General features: G+C 43.1%; 1 protein-coding gene across 1 annotated transcript in view; it reads left to right on the top strand.

Annotated features, from left to right (window-relative positions):
• Positions 1 to 14,998, top strand: part of MCF2L2 (MCF.2 cell line derived transforming sequence-like 2) — a 306,030-nt gene extending 291,032 nt beyond the window's left edge. Inside the window, exons 28-32 of the mRNA XM_033957587.1 lie at positions 2,312 to 2,383; positions 7,748 to 7,866; positions 10,758 to 10,870; positions 13,821 to 13,918; positions 14,761 to 14,998. Coding sequence (XP_033813478.1) covers positions 2,312 to 2,383; positions 7,748 to 7,866; positions 10,758 to 10,870; positions 13,821 to 13,918; positions 14,761 to 14,849 — 491 coding nt within the window. The 3' untranslated portion in view covers positions 14,850 to 14,998. The remainder of the gene's footprint in view (positions 1 to 2,311; positions 2,384 to 7,747; positions 7,867 to 10,757; positions 10,871 to 13,820; positions 13,919 to 14,760) is intronic.
• Positions 14,999 to 15,418: the final 420 nt, after the last annotated feature.

Here is a 15,418-nt window from a genome sequence, read left to right as displayed (position 1 = left end):
TGGCGTTAAGGTTTAGCACACGGGGCAGTGTAGCGTGCGCTATTCCGCGTGTTAAAGCCCTAACGCGGCTTAGTAAAAGGAGCCCAAAGAGTTAATAGTTAAATCAGCAAAAATTCATAGCTTAAAAAAAAATAAAATGCTAGCATAGCTTTGCATAGTCACGAAACTTAAAACAGACAAACATTAATATCGTGTCATGGATACAGATTGGTATTGTAACTGTGGATCACAAACAGCTCATCAGATTTACCTAATAAAAAAAAGTACAACTAAAAGAAAGCATCAACAAATAATTGGGTTTTAAGTAACCGGGGGCTCCTTTCATCAAGCCACGCTAGCGGGGGTTAACGCATGCGACATTTCATCATGTGTTAACCCCCGCGCTGGCCTAAAAACTACCGCCTGCTCAAGGGAGGTGTTAGTGGCTAGCGCGGCCGGCGGCTTCATAAAACGAGCCCTGGGTAAGATTAGCTAAATATATGGATGGGTGATATAGGGCTCATTTTACTAAGGTGGGCTAGCGTTTTTAGCGCACGCACAAGATTAACGCGTGCTAGCCGAAAAATTACCTCCTGCTTAAAAGGAGGCGGTGCACTAAAACCGCTTTGTAAATGGAGCCCATAGTATATTGTTTGTTTCAAAGAAATCGATATTTCTAGTGGTCAATTCATTGAAAATATATTAATTTTTGGTTGCTTTGGTGCAATGTATTAGTAAGTGCCATACCCGTGAATGACTGGCTAAAACAATGACAGCGAAAAATGAATGTTTATGTGCATGCAAGTTATACTATTTAGAGTTTCATTGTCAGAAAAAATGCATACGTATATATTTGGCTTACGGTGCATTACACACCAAATCTAGAAATGTACAGCAAATTAAGAGCACATTTCGTTTCTCCATGAAGGGACTGATTCTATAAAGGGCACTTAACTCCTCCCTTTTATAAAACTGTGCCAGAGGTGGTTAGCGCTGGCTGGCACGCTGAATGGTCTGTGCTGCTAGACGGCACTAAAAACCTCTTGCGCGGTTTTGTAAAAAAAATAATAAAAAATGGAGGGGTTTAATTGGCAGACTACCCTTAATTAGCCTCAACAATTGGTTAAAAAAATAATAAATAATTGGGCAATTAAGTGCCTATCGCATGGTGCTTGGCGGCGCCTAAAACCTAAGTGGGCATTTCTGTGGGCGGAAGCGTGACTTAGGCACTGTGAAGCGCAATTCCCAAAAACTTAAGGCACCTGAAATGTAGGCCTTTAAATTCCTGGCCTGTAATTCAGGAAGTTTTTACATAGGTACCACCAGCTGCGATTCTGTAAATGGCGCCCTAAGCGTGACTGAAACGCGGCCGGCGCCATTTTTCTAAGTGCCGGACGATTTAGCCACCGTTTATAGAATTGGCCCTGAAATGCTATGGTTGGACTGTGTGTCAGAAGTTCTGGGTATGTTTTGTGTGCATCCTTCAGCTGCTTTGGTTGGGGATAGGGGATTCGGGTGGGAATAGGGGTCTGGGGAAGGGTGGAAGGGAGAGAAATGGTATATTTGAGAGTAACAAACAAACACCAGGGGCTCCTTTTATCAGGCCGCGCTAGCGGTTTAACGCACGCTAAACCGCGGGACGCACTAGCCGCTACCGCCTCCTCTTGAGCAGGTGGTGGTTTTTGGCCAGCGCGGGGGTTAACGCGTGATGAAAAGTCACGCGCGTTAGCCCCGCTAGCGCGGCTTTATAAAAGGAGCCCAGGATTTGTATACACAATTGCCCCCAATACCTGTGTGATTCACAAAGCAGTGCCAGCAAATGGCAGGTTTTAGGTATCTCTCATTGAGCTCTGCATATTCTGCTTTCCACTGCTAAACGTTCATAATATTAATTTTCGAAACGCTTAGGGCTCCTTTTACAAAGGTGCGCTAGGGCTTTAACGCGTGGAATAGCGCGCTAGACCTTAACGCCAGCATTGAGCTGGCGTTAGTTCTAGAAGCGTGGCGTGCGGTAATTTCCTGCGTGGGCTAAAAACGCTAGCGCACCTTAGCAAAAGGAGCCCTTAATATCAAAAATATAAATGTGAGCCCGGCACTTAGCTGATGTGTGTCAACCGGTTGCTCAGCATCCTTGTGTATCCAGCCTCCTTACCTCCGCAGAGAGCAGTGTTGAACATAGGGATTAGATTAACCGCCAGTCATTGCACCCCTCAGTGCTGAGCCCATTTCATTTCGTTTTACTGTATTAAAAAAACGAAACGGCAAAGAGAACAGACCAGGTTGCAGCTGTACTGTTTTTGTAAATTACTTTGCATCTGTGGACTTCATATAGGTTCGCTTGGTCCTGCCATGAAAGCTAAGAGGCATGAAATAAAGAGCGACCCAACTCCCTTGGGTTTTGAAGGTACACACTTTGGTGTCATGCATGAAGCATGATTTCATTTATGGTCAATCGTCGCTTGGAACGACATAAGCCGGGGAGCAGTTTGCCACCGCTGTGCTTATCGGAAGCCGAATCCATGACCTCATCGCATCTTGCATGTGCTTTTTGGTGTTTGTGCTTCGAAAGGGCCTCTCTTTCTCATCCTTCAGTTTAATTGCTCATTGTCCTGTTTCTTTTTAGGTAGATCATGTGCCTTCCTCGTGCATGGCATGCTGCGGTATATCTTTTGTTCTTGCTGAGTTTACACACTGATTGCTGATTAAACATTAGGATTGTTTGGCTTAGCCTCACTCAGTAATAGCAGCCTTCGTGTTGCAGGTTTAGATTACAGCTGAACCAATTTCAGTATACAGTCAAACCTTGGTTTGCGAGCATAATTGGTTCCAGAAGCATGCTTGTAATCCAAAGCACTCGTATATCAAAGCAAATTTCCTCATAGGAAATAATGGAAACTCAGACGATTTGTTCCACAACCCAAAAACTTTAATACAAAATACTCTACGTACTTGCATTTCAAGACCTCGCTCATTTAGAACAGTTACTACACTCCCGGAGCGTCAGAGAGAGAAGAACCATCGGCTCAGTTGTGATGATGTGACGCGTGTATACTGCATGTACTCGTACTGCAAGACATTGCTTGTATATCAAGTTAAAATTTAATCAAATGTTTTGCTTGTCTTGCCAAACACTTGCAAACCAAGGTTTTGCTGTACTTACACAACACCCAAGATCTAACACTGTACAGATTAGGAGGATCTGCATTTAGAAGCGATTTAGCCTTTGCAATTGTTTAGAATTCTTGGAGAATATTTTGAAATGAATTAAGATTACCAGTCTTGCATTTTTTTCTGAAAACCTTGGTTCCTTATTTACGTTTAGCTTATGTCTTTTCATTGGTAGCTCAGAGCAAGTTACTTTCAGGTACAATGGGGCACCTGTACTGTGTTTGCACTAGGGTTACCATTTGGGAGTGGATTGATCACAGACGTTTAGTCTTTGGTTAACACATTTAATTGACTTTATATCTCTGACATTTGCAGTGGTATTTAAATTCCCCTATTCCTATAAATTGCATGAGATCTTCTGCTGCTGTGGTTTCTCTGCTGGTAGAAAAGCATATTTGAATGTCCCAATAGCTGTGATAATGATGTACAGTGTAGAGACAAGAGGTTATTAACAAACGTATATCCCTCTTATACCTAAGTGGGTTACAAAAAATACAAGGGTTGATTCGTAAGTCATGGCAACTTTTTTCTTTCTCTCGAAAATGCGCCAACGCTGGAAATCTATTACATATGTTTGAAAGCGTGCGACATGTACTTCTTAATGTTGCCGCCAGATAAGAGATGAGCGCAGGAATCTCCGGTAGGGGAGAAGCAAAAAGAAATGGCATTTGAAATCATCGTTTTATTATGGCATACAGTGTATAGTCTCCCAGGCTGTCCATGGTTCGTTGCCATCGAAGGGAAAGGCGGTGAACACCATCAGATGCATTTGAGACGACTTTGAAGGATGTTAACAGTTAAACAGTTTGTACTTGTACTTGTACTTTGTCAAATGTCACGTTTTTTGCTTCTCCACTACCAGAGACTCCTGCGCTCTTCTCTAAGAAGTGCATGTCACACATTAAATATATATATCAGATTTCCAGTGTTGGTGCATTTTTGAGAGAAAAAAAAAATTGTCGCCATGATTTATGAGTCAACCCTCGTACAAACATAAAATACCATCACATCAATTTCAAAATAACATTATTTAATATCAAATTGCTCATCCTACATCATCAATAGCAAAGTCCTAACCTCTCAAGCTTTCTTCTTTCATCCCTCTAACCCCCCCCGAACCCCCAAATCAACCTGCTCTACTCTTTTTCCCCCCCCCAAAAAAGGACCATAAATCTTTTTGTAAAACACCCTCTTTAACTCTTTTGTAATCCGCCTTGAACCGCAAGGTAATGGCGGAATAGAAATCCCTAATGTAATGTAATCTGCTCCTTACTTAACGTGTCATGATAGAGGCCGATGGCCATGAAATGGTTCACGTTTTACGCCCTCACCGTGCAAAACTAGGCCAGTGATCTAATCCGTTTTCTGTCGCAGAAGCATTTCAGAATTCTATATTGGCCCAGACAGAACGCAACAGTAGCACAACCACAAGACACGTGCCCAGATCTGTTTCTCAGACGGGTGAGTAGAATTTCTTTCTTTTTTTTCCTCAACACTCAATTGTGTGCTTAAAGTAATGAATAAATATTGAATTCATGTGCAATCTTTGTCGAAAGATGTAAAGGACGACTTTAAATTGCATTCAAAGTATTTTGAAGACCTGCATGATGACTTTAATAAACTAAAATGTCATAATTTGTATAACGTTATGTTGTTGGGGTTTTTTTTTCATTGGCTCCCAATAATCTCCAGAATCCATTTCAAATGTTCCTGCCTGGCTTTCAAGATCATTCACGGAATCCTGCCTCCTCTTATCCCACTGTCTTTCAACTCCTCCAGTCCCGACTCCTCCAGAACTGCCCAAAGGCTTAAACTAGCCTTCCCCTCTCCACGCGGCATCCACTATTCAGGCAAACTGGGAAAATCCCTTCTCTTCAAAATCACAGGTCTTTGGAACGACCTCACCACCCCGCTGCGGAACCTGAGCTCCCTTCAGTTATTCCGCAAACAACTGAAAACCTGGCTTTTCAGCAAATTGTAACTCTATCCTCCCCCCCTTTCTACACATAAGTTCATGTAATCCTTTTTCTTCTTCTCTACCCACTATTTTAAGTTCTTGTAAACCGTGTCGAGCTCCATTCTCATGGAGATGACGCGGTATATAATCTTAAGGTTTAGATTAGATTAGATAATCTATTTTTAGTATTTTCTGTTTTTCTTGATTTATGGACCTCAATCTCTGGGTCAGGGCAGGTTACAATCAACCTTTTACAAAGGTGATTTAGGGCCTTAACGCGCGCTAGCCGCTACCACCTCCTTTTAAGCAGGCGGTAGTTTTTCGGCTAGCGTGCGCACTTGAGGGACCTTGATGGACCTTCGGTCTGTCCTAGTATGCCAGCTCTTATGCTCTTATGTGCTATCCAACCTCTCTAACTGCAGCAACTTTTGCATTGCTACCCATGAAAGAGCAACTCCTGGACAGTGAACAAATTAACCTGTATCACGGAGTGGCCTTCATTTTCGGATTAGCCACTTATTCCTGACTTAGTCTTGCTTGTCAACAGACAAGCAAAGTTGCTTACCTGCAACAGACGTTTCCTGAAGACAGGCGGATTGATCAGGCACACGGTTCCCTTCCTGAGAGTTGCACAAGGAACAAATTGAGGAGATTGAGGAGACGGTAGCACAAGGGAATGGCAGCGCATTCTCATCCCTTTACACTTAGTTTGCGTTCTGGGAGAGTTGTTCATCCTAGCGCCAGACACTGACGACACTTACTTATGTGTCTGATCAATCTGGCTTTGCCTTTTTTTTTTTTTATAAGCATTCAGCAAGAGTTTCTCAGTAGAGAATGACACGGTGACAAAATTCATCACCGTTCCCGTCCCCGCGGATAACCGCGGGAAACCATCTTCATGTCATTCTTTAAGGAGAGAGGGAAGAATCAGAATATGAATGGCCACAACCACTGACCCTCAAGCTTTGCGTTGAAGAATGCTGGTGTAGAAGGACTGAGGTTGAAACAGACACTACAGAATGACAGTCTCTGGTATCCAGAGCAGATATTGTGATGTCATAATGCCTCATTCCACCAGTGCCTAAGAGCCAATCACATCAGTGATGTCACAATGGATTCATTATCCTTGGCTCCCATAAGAATCAGAGTATGAATGGCCACAACCACTGACCTGCAAGCTTTGCTTTGAAGAATGCTGGTGTAGAAGGACTGAGGTTGAAATAAACACTAGAAAATGACATGGGATTATTTCCCACGGTTATCCGCGGGGACGGGAACTGTGATGAATTTTGTCACCGTGTCATTCTCTATTTCTCAGCTCATAAATTTCTCAGTTCATAAATTTAAATCAAACAAGAAAAACCAGCAAAAGCCTGCAGTAAAGATGCAAACCGAAAACCAAAACAAAACTGCAGGAAAATGTACAGGGTGCAGGAATTTATTAAAATCAAAAAAATCTTTTTTTTTTTTTTTATAATTTTTATAATTTTATTAAATTACAATAATGTAAAACAGTAAATTGACAACAAGAAAATATTATAAGAAAACACTATTACAAGCAGAAAGTATAGAATCATAACTATAACCGCCCCCTTCCATCAATTATTGATATTAACAATATTAAACATCTTAATAAGAAGATTCAATATCTATGTTAATCAGTGTCTATCACTACCCAACCCAGATGTGTAATGAAAAAACTCAGAAGGCAATATCGCAAAATCGCAAAACTCTTAAAAACATATATAACAAATATACAACAACAATAATAACCAAAAAACTGGTCCTAAGATTCATGTGGACCGGAGCCAACACGGTCTGTGTTTCGAAGAAACGCTCCTTCCTCAGGGGTCCTACGAAGAATGGTATTATAAACAAATATCCCAAAATTTAACTACAAAATATTACTTAATACTGAAGTATTGAAGTTGTTTACTGCTGCATTGAAATTTTTGAGGCTTTTTCTCCATCTCTGGTGAGTAATATTTAGTAGTTAAATTTTGGGACTTTTTCTATTACTCTTTGTTTTTTATTGTAAACAAATATAAATAACACAGTACAGTTGACTTACTATACCAAGATTATAAATGTAATGCTATAATTGATAAAAAATATGCCATCAATGGTGAGTACAGAACAGTGTAGGAAACTATAAATTTAAATAACACTTTATTTTTAAGTAGAAAGAAGATAGGTAGTCAGATGTGTTTGCCACTTGTCAAATTTCTGGCAAAATGTCTTTGAATTTGTACTTTTATGATGGTGGCAAATCAAATGCGCGCAGACATTTCAGCGCTCGACAATTGCACGCAAATACAATCACGCACGCATATGTCCGCACACATTTGTCTTACGTGCTTGCACGATATAGACCTGCGCGCATGTATCCCGCGCTTCATTGTCTTGCGCTCAAATGTCTGCGCCAATTTGAGATGCACGCAATTGACGATGAACCTTTTATAATATAGGGGTCCTTTTACTAAGGCGCGCTTACCGATTGAGCGCACGCTAAAGATAGACTATAATGGGCGCCTTACCATTTAACGTGCGCTCAATCGGTTAGCACGCCTTAATAAAACGACCCCATAATTATTATTTTTTTAAAACGGTATTGATTTATAAAAATGTGCTTTATTTTCAAAGGTTGGCTCAGCAAGCAGCTTCCATCTATGGACACGTATGATGATTTTGAAGTTATCCCTTCCAGCAACGATGAACTCTCCAATTCATCAGATATGGATGAGGAAACTAACTCTAGCAATGTAGAGAACTTTGGGCTTCCTGTCTTCTCTTTCCTTCTTTGTCTCCATCTCTCTCTTCTCAGTCTTGCTTCTATAAACAGAGCTCTTCCTCTTTATAAACGTCTTTTTCAAACCATACAATTAAGAAAGACACGTTTGTGGGAAAAGTTGGTGTAATGTAGTGTCTTGAATGACAGAGATAAGTGGCACCTTATAGACCAGTGGTTTCCAACCCTGTCCTGGAGGACCACCAGCCAGTCGGGTTTTTGGGATAGCCCTAATGAATATGCATGAGAGAGATTTGCATACAATGGAGGTGAAAGGTATGCAAATCTGTTCCATGCATATTCATTAAGGCTATCTTGAAAACCTGACTGGCTGGTGGTCCTCCAGGACAGGGTTGGGAACCACTGTTATAGACTATTCAGTTTATCGAGGCATGCCATTTCTAATCTATTCTAATCTTCCCTCTTATGTGCTGCATCATCACCATTAAACATGGAGCTTGACGTGGTTTGCAATAAGGTTTAGATCAACTATTTAGAACTTATCTAATTATACATTGAAAAGAAAAGCCAAGGGTTCATTATGTCAGATTTATTTATTTACTGTCTATACTCGAATATAAACCGGGATTTTTGGGCCCAAAAATTAGCCCAAAAATGGGGGTCCCGGTTAATATTCGGGCCAGCGCCCGCCCACCCCCCTCCCAAACTTTTTGCAGGCCTCCATCAGGCTCTGCACCCTGTGCCCCCACCCCTCCCTGCCCTGTCTATTGTTCCTCCTCTGCCGCTGGAATCCCTGGTGGTCCAGAGGCGTTGCGGGCAGGAGCGAGCTATCCGTGTTCCTGCCTGCTGCTAATCTGGTCGGTCGCTGCCTGCCGCGAGTTCCGGCTGCTGAGCCGTACTGAGCAGGAGCGCATTTTGACGCTGATGGTCAGCGCTAACCAGCTTCCTGAATGGCTCCCGTGCTCCTGCTCAGTACGGCTCAGTGGCTGGAGGCTGGAACTCGCAGCAGGCTGCGACCGACCAGATTAGCAGCGGGCAGGAACACGGAAAGTTTACTCCTGCCCGCTACACCTCTGGACCACCAAGGATTCCAGTGACAGAGGGGGGGACGGACAGGGTGGAGAGCCTTGGAAGGAGGGGAGGGGGCTAGGTGCAGAGCCTGATAGGGGAGGGAGGGGGCGCTGGACAGCCCCTGGCAGGGCGGGGCACTTGAATATTAAGCTGCCAGATTTATATTCGAGTCAACCACTTTTCCTTCTTTTGGGGGGAAAATGGAGGTCTTGACTTATGTTCGGATCGACTTATATTCAAGTATATACGGTAATTTGTTTTCTGTTCTGTTCTTCCCAAAGAGCTCAGAATGGGTTACAGGTTAGCATATGTGACATACAAGGCCTAGCCAACCCCACACCTCCTCAGTATTAATGAAGACAAGCAGAGGAAACAGAGTCAAGCAACCACTCTAACATAAATACCAAAAATTTACCTTTCCTCTGATTCCTCTTTTATTTTTATTTTTTTTTGAAAATTGAGGCAAACAATCAAAACAAGTAGGGCTTGTGGACTAGAGGGAACAGTGTTCCTACCTCTTGTCATTTTTGTGACACCAGACTAACACATTATCACTCTCACATTGAATGTAATAGCTTGAGGAAGCCTTTTAAAGTCACAAGCACATTTTTAATTAAGTAGTCATAAGTGAACCCTGGTGGTATCCTGTGCCATTGCCCTGTGCTAGCATCAAACAAATAATTTCCACTAATCAAACATGAAACACTCATTTGTGAACTACATCAGCATAAGGAAATGTAAAATTATAAGTAGGAGGAAAAGCCTCAGGGGACAGAGTTCTTACAGACTATTCAGTGCCTCATTAAAACCTCCTTAGAACATAAGACTAGCCTTACTGGGTCAGACCAATGGTCCATCAAGGCCAGTAGCCCGTTCTCACGGTGGCCAATCCATGTCACTAGTACTTGGCCAAAACCCCAAAGAGTAGCAACATTCCATTATCTCAGAGTAAGCAAGATTCTGGAACCCCAAAGAGTGGCAACGTTCCATACAGAATCTCAAAGAATAGCAAGATTCAGGAATCCCAGATTATAACAAGATTCTAGAATCCCAAATACTAGCACCATTCCATGCTACCGATTCAGGGCAAGCAGTGGCTTTCCCCGTGTCTTTCTCAATAACAGACTATGGACTTTTCCTCCAGGAACTTGTCCAAACCTTCCTTAAAACCAGCTACGTTTTCACAGTCACAATGTGAATATGTGAATTTGCATTTCCTTCTGCGGAAGTGTTTTGCAACTCAGTGTTGTCATATTTGATTAGTGGAGTAGATAATCTGATTGTTCCACAAGTTGCTATATTGAGTTTCTATACTGCACATTTTTAGGTACCGAGATCTGCACATAAATTGTACACACATATCTAAAAAAAAAAAAAAAAGGGCGTAGCCGTGGGAGGGGCATGGTCGGATCGGGGGCATTGTTTGGATTTATACACAGTTTGATAGTATGAGGGAGCTCTGCGCTTAATTTGGGCAGGAGAACGTGCACCGAGTTTGAATTGGCGTGAATCCTCACGCCTAGAATTGGTCACGTTCCCAACACAATATCACAGTAAATGACGGCAGAAAAAGACCCTCGTGGTCCATCCAGTCTGCCCAACAAGGTGACCAGAGCCTCGCCTACCATTCTATCAAGGCCCGGGTCACCCATGTTTCAATGCCGGTCGTAAAGTTAAACGCTGTTCTGTAAATGATGCCCAACTCTGAACGCCGTTTACAGAATAGGACTTAGCTCAAAATTTTGTTGCTGCTGATTTTTCGGCGCCACATCTAGAATTGAGTCCACGGTGTCGGCTGCGTGACCCTTTACGTGTCTCATGTTACCTTGTTAGGGATCCATCCTTTTCCGTGTGGAAGGAAGCTTTGAGGCATGTTCTCCGGATCCAGTCAAGCTGCAGCCTGGTGATCTCGTTCAGTTTGTCCAGGGAGGAGAAAACGGACAGTGGTGCGTGTTTGCAGAGTTGGATGATTTGATATACCACCTGTTTTCATGGTGACCCGTCAAATGCGCACACGAAAATCGTGCCCCGACAAATGCACCCCGAAATTGCACGCACTGAATGTGAGGTGACCCGTCAAATACATTCCCGACGGTGGATATTATTTTGTGTTTTTGAGGGTTACAAAGTAACCCTCTTTTTTGAGCGGGGGGTGGGGGGCCACTGCACTTTAAAAAATTCACTTGGTATCTAGTGTTAGAGTAAGGTTTACATATGATTATTGGGAACCCTTTACATAAATGGATATCTGGAAGGCCCTGATTTGCTCAGACTCCTCAGGCCCCGCCCCTTGGGTGGGGCTTGAGGCGCCTCAAGCCCCTCCCAAGGGATGGGGCCTGAGGAGTCTGAGCAAATCAGGGCCTTCCAGATATCCACTTATGGCAGATCCAGTCACAGGGTGCACTTGTCCATGCGCACAATTGTCGGGGCGTATTTGTCGGGACGCAGTTATCGTGTGTGGATTTGTCAGTGTGCCGTTTTAACATACCATTCTAGTTTGAGTGGAGTAAAGATCTGTGTAAAAAATAATGGAGAAACGCTGTACTACAATTAGTTTAGCAGAAAGTATAAAGCATAAACAAAGCTTTCTTTAATACCTGTCGCAAGGACAGACTGGCTAAACACTCAGTAGAGAGTTTAAACAGAAAAAAAAATAATGTAACTAGAAATACGCATAGCACAAATGAACGAGAAGTTGCCTGAGCACTTCCACAGCTCCCTGTCTGGTTAATGTAGCAGATACATATATAAACGACTGGGGAAATATAAGGAGAAAGTTCCTGAAGATCAATAATATCCTGACACTAATAAAGGAACCAATAAAGCTACTTTAAATGCTTTTAACCTGGAGTAGTGCTCAGACTCCAAAGATGGATTGTAAGAACTCAATGTGGGGACAAACCCCTGTAGAGATTCTTATGGTATCTATCATTGCACCATTTTGTGGTTAAAGGTAGTTTAAAGTGCTATTTAAGACATGTTCATGATTCATTAGTCCATAAAGAAGCGTAATGTCCAAATGTGAATAAACTTCAAAATGATAATTTCAAAAATAGACTTAGCTTGAAAAATATCAACAGCATGAGTTCAGCTGGGTCCTGACGCGTTTCGCCGCTGTGGCTTCCTCAGAGAACCCGCTAAATAGCTGGAAAAGTTCAATGCTGTGAATATCCTAAACACACACAAACAAAACACAGTGCATGTGGTTATAAAGCTGAAAATACAAGTAAATAGTCAATAGTGAACTTTTCCAGCTATTTAGCGGGTTCTCTGAGGAAGCCACAGCGGCGAAATGCGTCAGGACCCAGCTGAACTCATGCTGTTGATATTTTTCAAGCTAAGTCTATTTTTGAAATTATCATTTTGAAGTTTATTCACATTTGGACATTACGCTTCTTTATGGACTAATGAATCATGAACATGTCTTAAATAGCACTTTAAACTACCTTTAACCACAAAATGGTGCAATGATAGATACCATAAGAATCTCTACAGGGGTTTGTCCCCATATTGAGTTCTTACAATCCATCTTTGGAGTCTGAGCACTACTCCAGGTTTGAGGCAGATACATATATGCCAGATTTGAGACCTTTCTATAGCTCAGTGTATCTCATTCAGAACCTTTTGTCATTCCCATAACATCTCAGGATCATAATTTCCTGCCGTCCTTCTGACTCCTGTGTTCCAAACATGGAAACATGATGGCAGATAAAGGCCAAATGGCCCATACAGTCTGCCCATCCACAGTAACTATTATCTTTTCCTCTCTCTAAGAGATCCCAATGCCTATCCCAGGCTTTCTTGAAATCAGACATAGCCTCTGTCTCCACCACCTCTTCTGGGAGACTGTTCCACGCATCTACCACCCTTTCTGTAAAAATGTAGTTCCTTAGATTGCTCCAGAGCCTATCACCTCTTAACTGCATCCTATGCCCTCTCATTCCAGAACTTCCTTTCAAATGAAAGAGTCCCGACTCATGCACATTTACACCATGTAGGTATTTAAACATCTCTCAAGAACAAAACCAACAATAACAAAATAATTCAAAAATCTAGAAACAAATGTTATTCGCCAAGTGGTGGCAGTGCCCTCAGAAAACCATTTACTCAAAAGTGGAGAAAAAGCCTCAACTATCAATAATATGCAGACGGCAACCCAATGAGTTTTTAGGCCTGTGGAGTTTTTTTGGCCTGTGATACAGAATGAGAACGGCCTAAAAACTCATTGGGTTGCTGTCTGCATATTATTGATAGTTGAGGCTTTTTCTCCACTTTTGAATAAATGGTTTTCTGAGGGCACTGCCACCACTTGGCGAATAACATTTGTTTCTAGATTTTTGATTTAAACATCTCTATCATATCTCCCCTCTCCCGCCTTTCCTCAAAAGTATACAGATTGAGATCTTTAAGTCTGTCTTCATACGCCTTATCATGAAGACCACACACCATTTTAGTAGCCTTCCTCTGGACCGACTCGATCCTTTTTATATCTTTTTGAAGGTTCGGCCTCCAGAATTGTACAGAATATTCTAAATGAGGTCTCACCAGAGTCTTATACAGGGGCATCAATACCGCTCTTTTCCTACTGGCCATACCTCTCTCTGTGCACCCTAGCTTTCGCCGTCATCTTTTCAACCTGATGCAAACTGTACCAAGCCCCAGTGCCTCCAGATAGCCCAGGCTCACCAGAACTTTGGCTCACTCTACCCACCTTTTCTAATTTCCCCCCCCCCCCCCTCTTCTGAAGACCTGCCTTTTCTCTGTACATCAGCTGGCTTGTGTTTTGCAGCTTGCCTGTTGTGTGTCGCTCCTCTGTGTCTTCTGCGATGCTGTGGAGCAATTGTTATGAAACTGTCTCTTTAGATGGGTATATTTAACCTGCTTCCTACTTGTCAGGTTGGTGAAGGAGACCGTTTTGCAGAAGAATGTCTGGATACCTTCTAGTCTGCTCCATCCAGCAGAGGGAGACAGCAACACTCAAGATAACTACACAGGTATCATGATGCTGCTACCACAGACTAATACAGCAACGCCTCTTCTTCACCGAGGCGGCCTGCGGAGAAGTTCGCGGCTTGTGCCCAGCGCGACGTCAGGCTGAAAGGCCGAAATGGAAGTCTGTGCTGCCCCGACTCTCCTGCTCTCTGTCTCCCTTCCCTGCAGTGCAGCCCCACTTTAAACGCACGGGTTAAAACCACAGGCTCGCACTGCGGGGGAAGGGCGGCAGAGAGCAGAAGAGTTGGGAGGGAAGGACAGTCGGAAAGGATGTGAGCGACTGGTCCCCAGCAGTCGCTTCTTTTGTTGATCGGCCAGCCCAGTCGGTGTCCCAGATTTGTTTAGTGAATTGCTGCCTGCTTTCATTGCATGCCATTTCCCCTCGTTTGCATGTGCGGATTGGGATCGGATCGGAGGATGATCGGAACAGAGGTTAGTGAATCGGGTCGGAGGAAAATCGGGTCGGTACACGATTGGTGGGCTTAGTGAATCTAGCCCCATAGTATCTGAAACAACAAATTAACTTTTGCCTAGCCTCAGTAACATTCCAAACAGGGAAATTACCTTAGAGCAGGTGGTGTTTGTGGTCTTCTCAGTGGTTCCCAACCCTGTCCTGGAGGACCACCAGCCAGTCAGGTTTCAGGATAGTCCTAATAAATATGCATGAAAGAGATTTGCACGTAATGAACATGATAGCAGTGCAGATCTGACCTTGCATATTCATTAGGACTATCCCAAAAAGCCAACTAGCTAGGATTGGGGACCACTGATCTCTAGTGTTTCATGTCGGTGAAAAACGCAGTGGTACAGAATTGCTGACATGTTCCTGTGTGCTCCCTTTCAGAAGCGTATCTGCTGGCCATTGCGGAGATTAAGGAGAAGGAACATGAGATTGCACAAAGTCTTGCAGAAAAACAAAGGACTGGCAGTTGAACGCAGAGCTTCATCTGGTCTCTAGGCATCGATTGACGCTGGTAGTCACCAAGCCGGGTTCTGCACCATTGGAATCTTGAAGCTCCAGAATTCAACTGAGTCAGAGGAAACATCCTGGTATGAAATGCCAGCCTCCAAGAGAAATACCAGCCTCCAAGAGAAAGTTAGAGTGCTGAAAATACAGAAAAATGCTTTGAGGATTGTCCGCATGACAATAGTGACCTAAATTAGGTCTGCAGGAGAATGACAGTTAATCCAGGCACTTTTTTTTTTTTTTGCAGTTTCTCTCTTGGGTTAGTAAATTTCAGAGGAACTGGCCTTCCGTTAAGTTATAATGCTCAAGTTTGGAATATTCTAGAACTGCTTTATTTATTTAGCTATTTTTTTTTTTCTTTTATTATAAGACTGGAACGTGACAGCGCCTGCCAGGATCTGACAATGTGGAGGCAGCGGCTGCGCGTCACACAGCCTGGCGTTTGTCCTGAGGCTGCAGCACCTCCGCTGTTCCGGCCCGGGGGTTCTCGAGCAAAGTCGACCAACTGCATTGAGTTCTGAGGAGGACAGCCTTG

The sequence above is a fragment of the Geotrypetes seraphini genome, chromosome 9 (assembly GCF_902459505.1).
Source record: "Geotrypetes seraphini chromosome 9, aGeoSer1.1, whole genome shotgun sequence".
Lineage (NCBI taxonomy): Eukaryota > Metazoa > Chordata > Amphibia > Gymnophiona > Dermophiidae > Geotrypetes > Geotrypetes seraphini.
The sequence above is the reverse complement of the archived record's forward strand: the minus strand, read 5'-3'. Positions and strand labels throughout refer to the sequence as shown.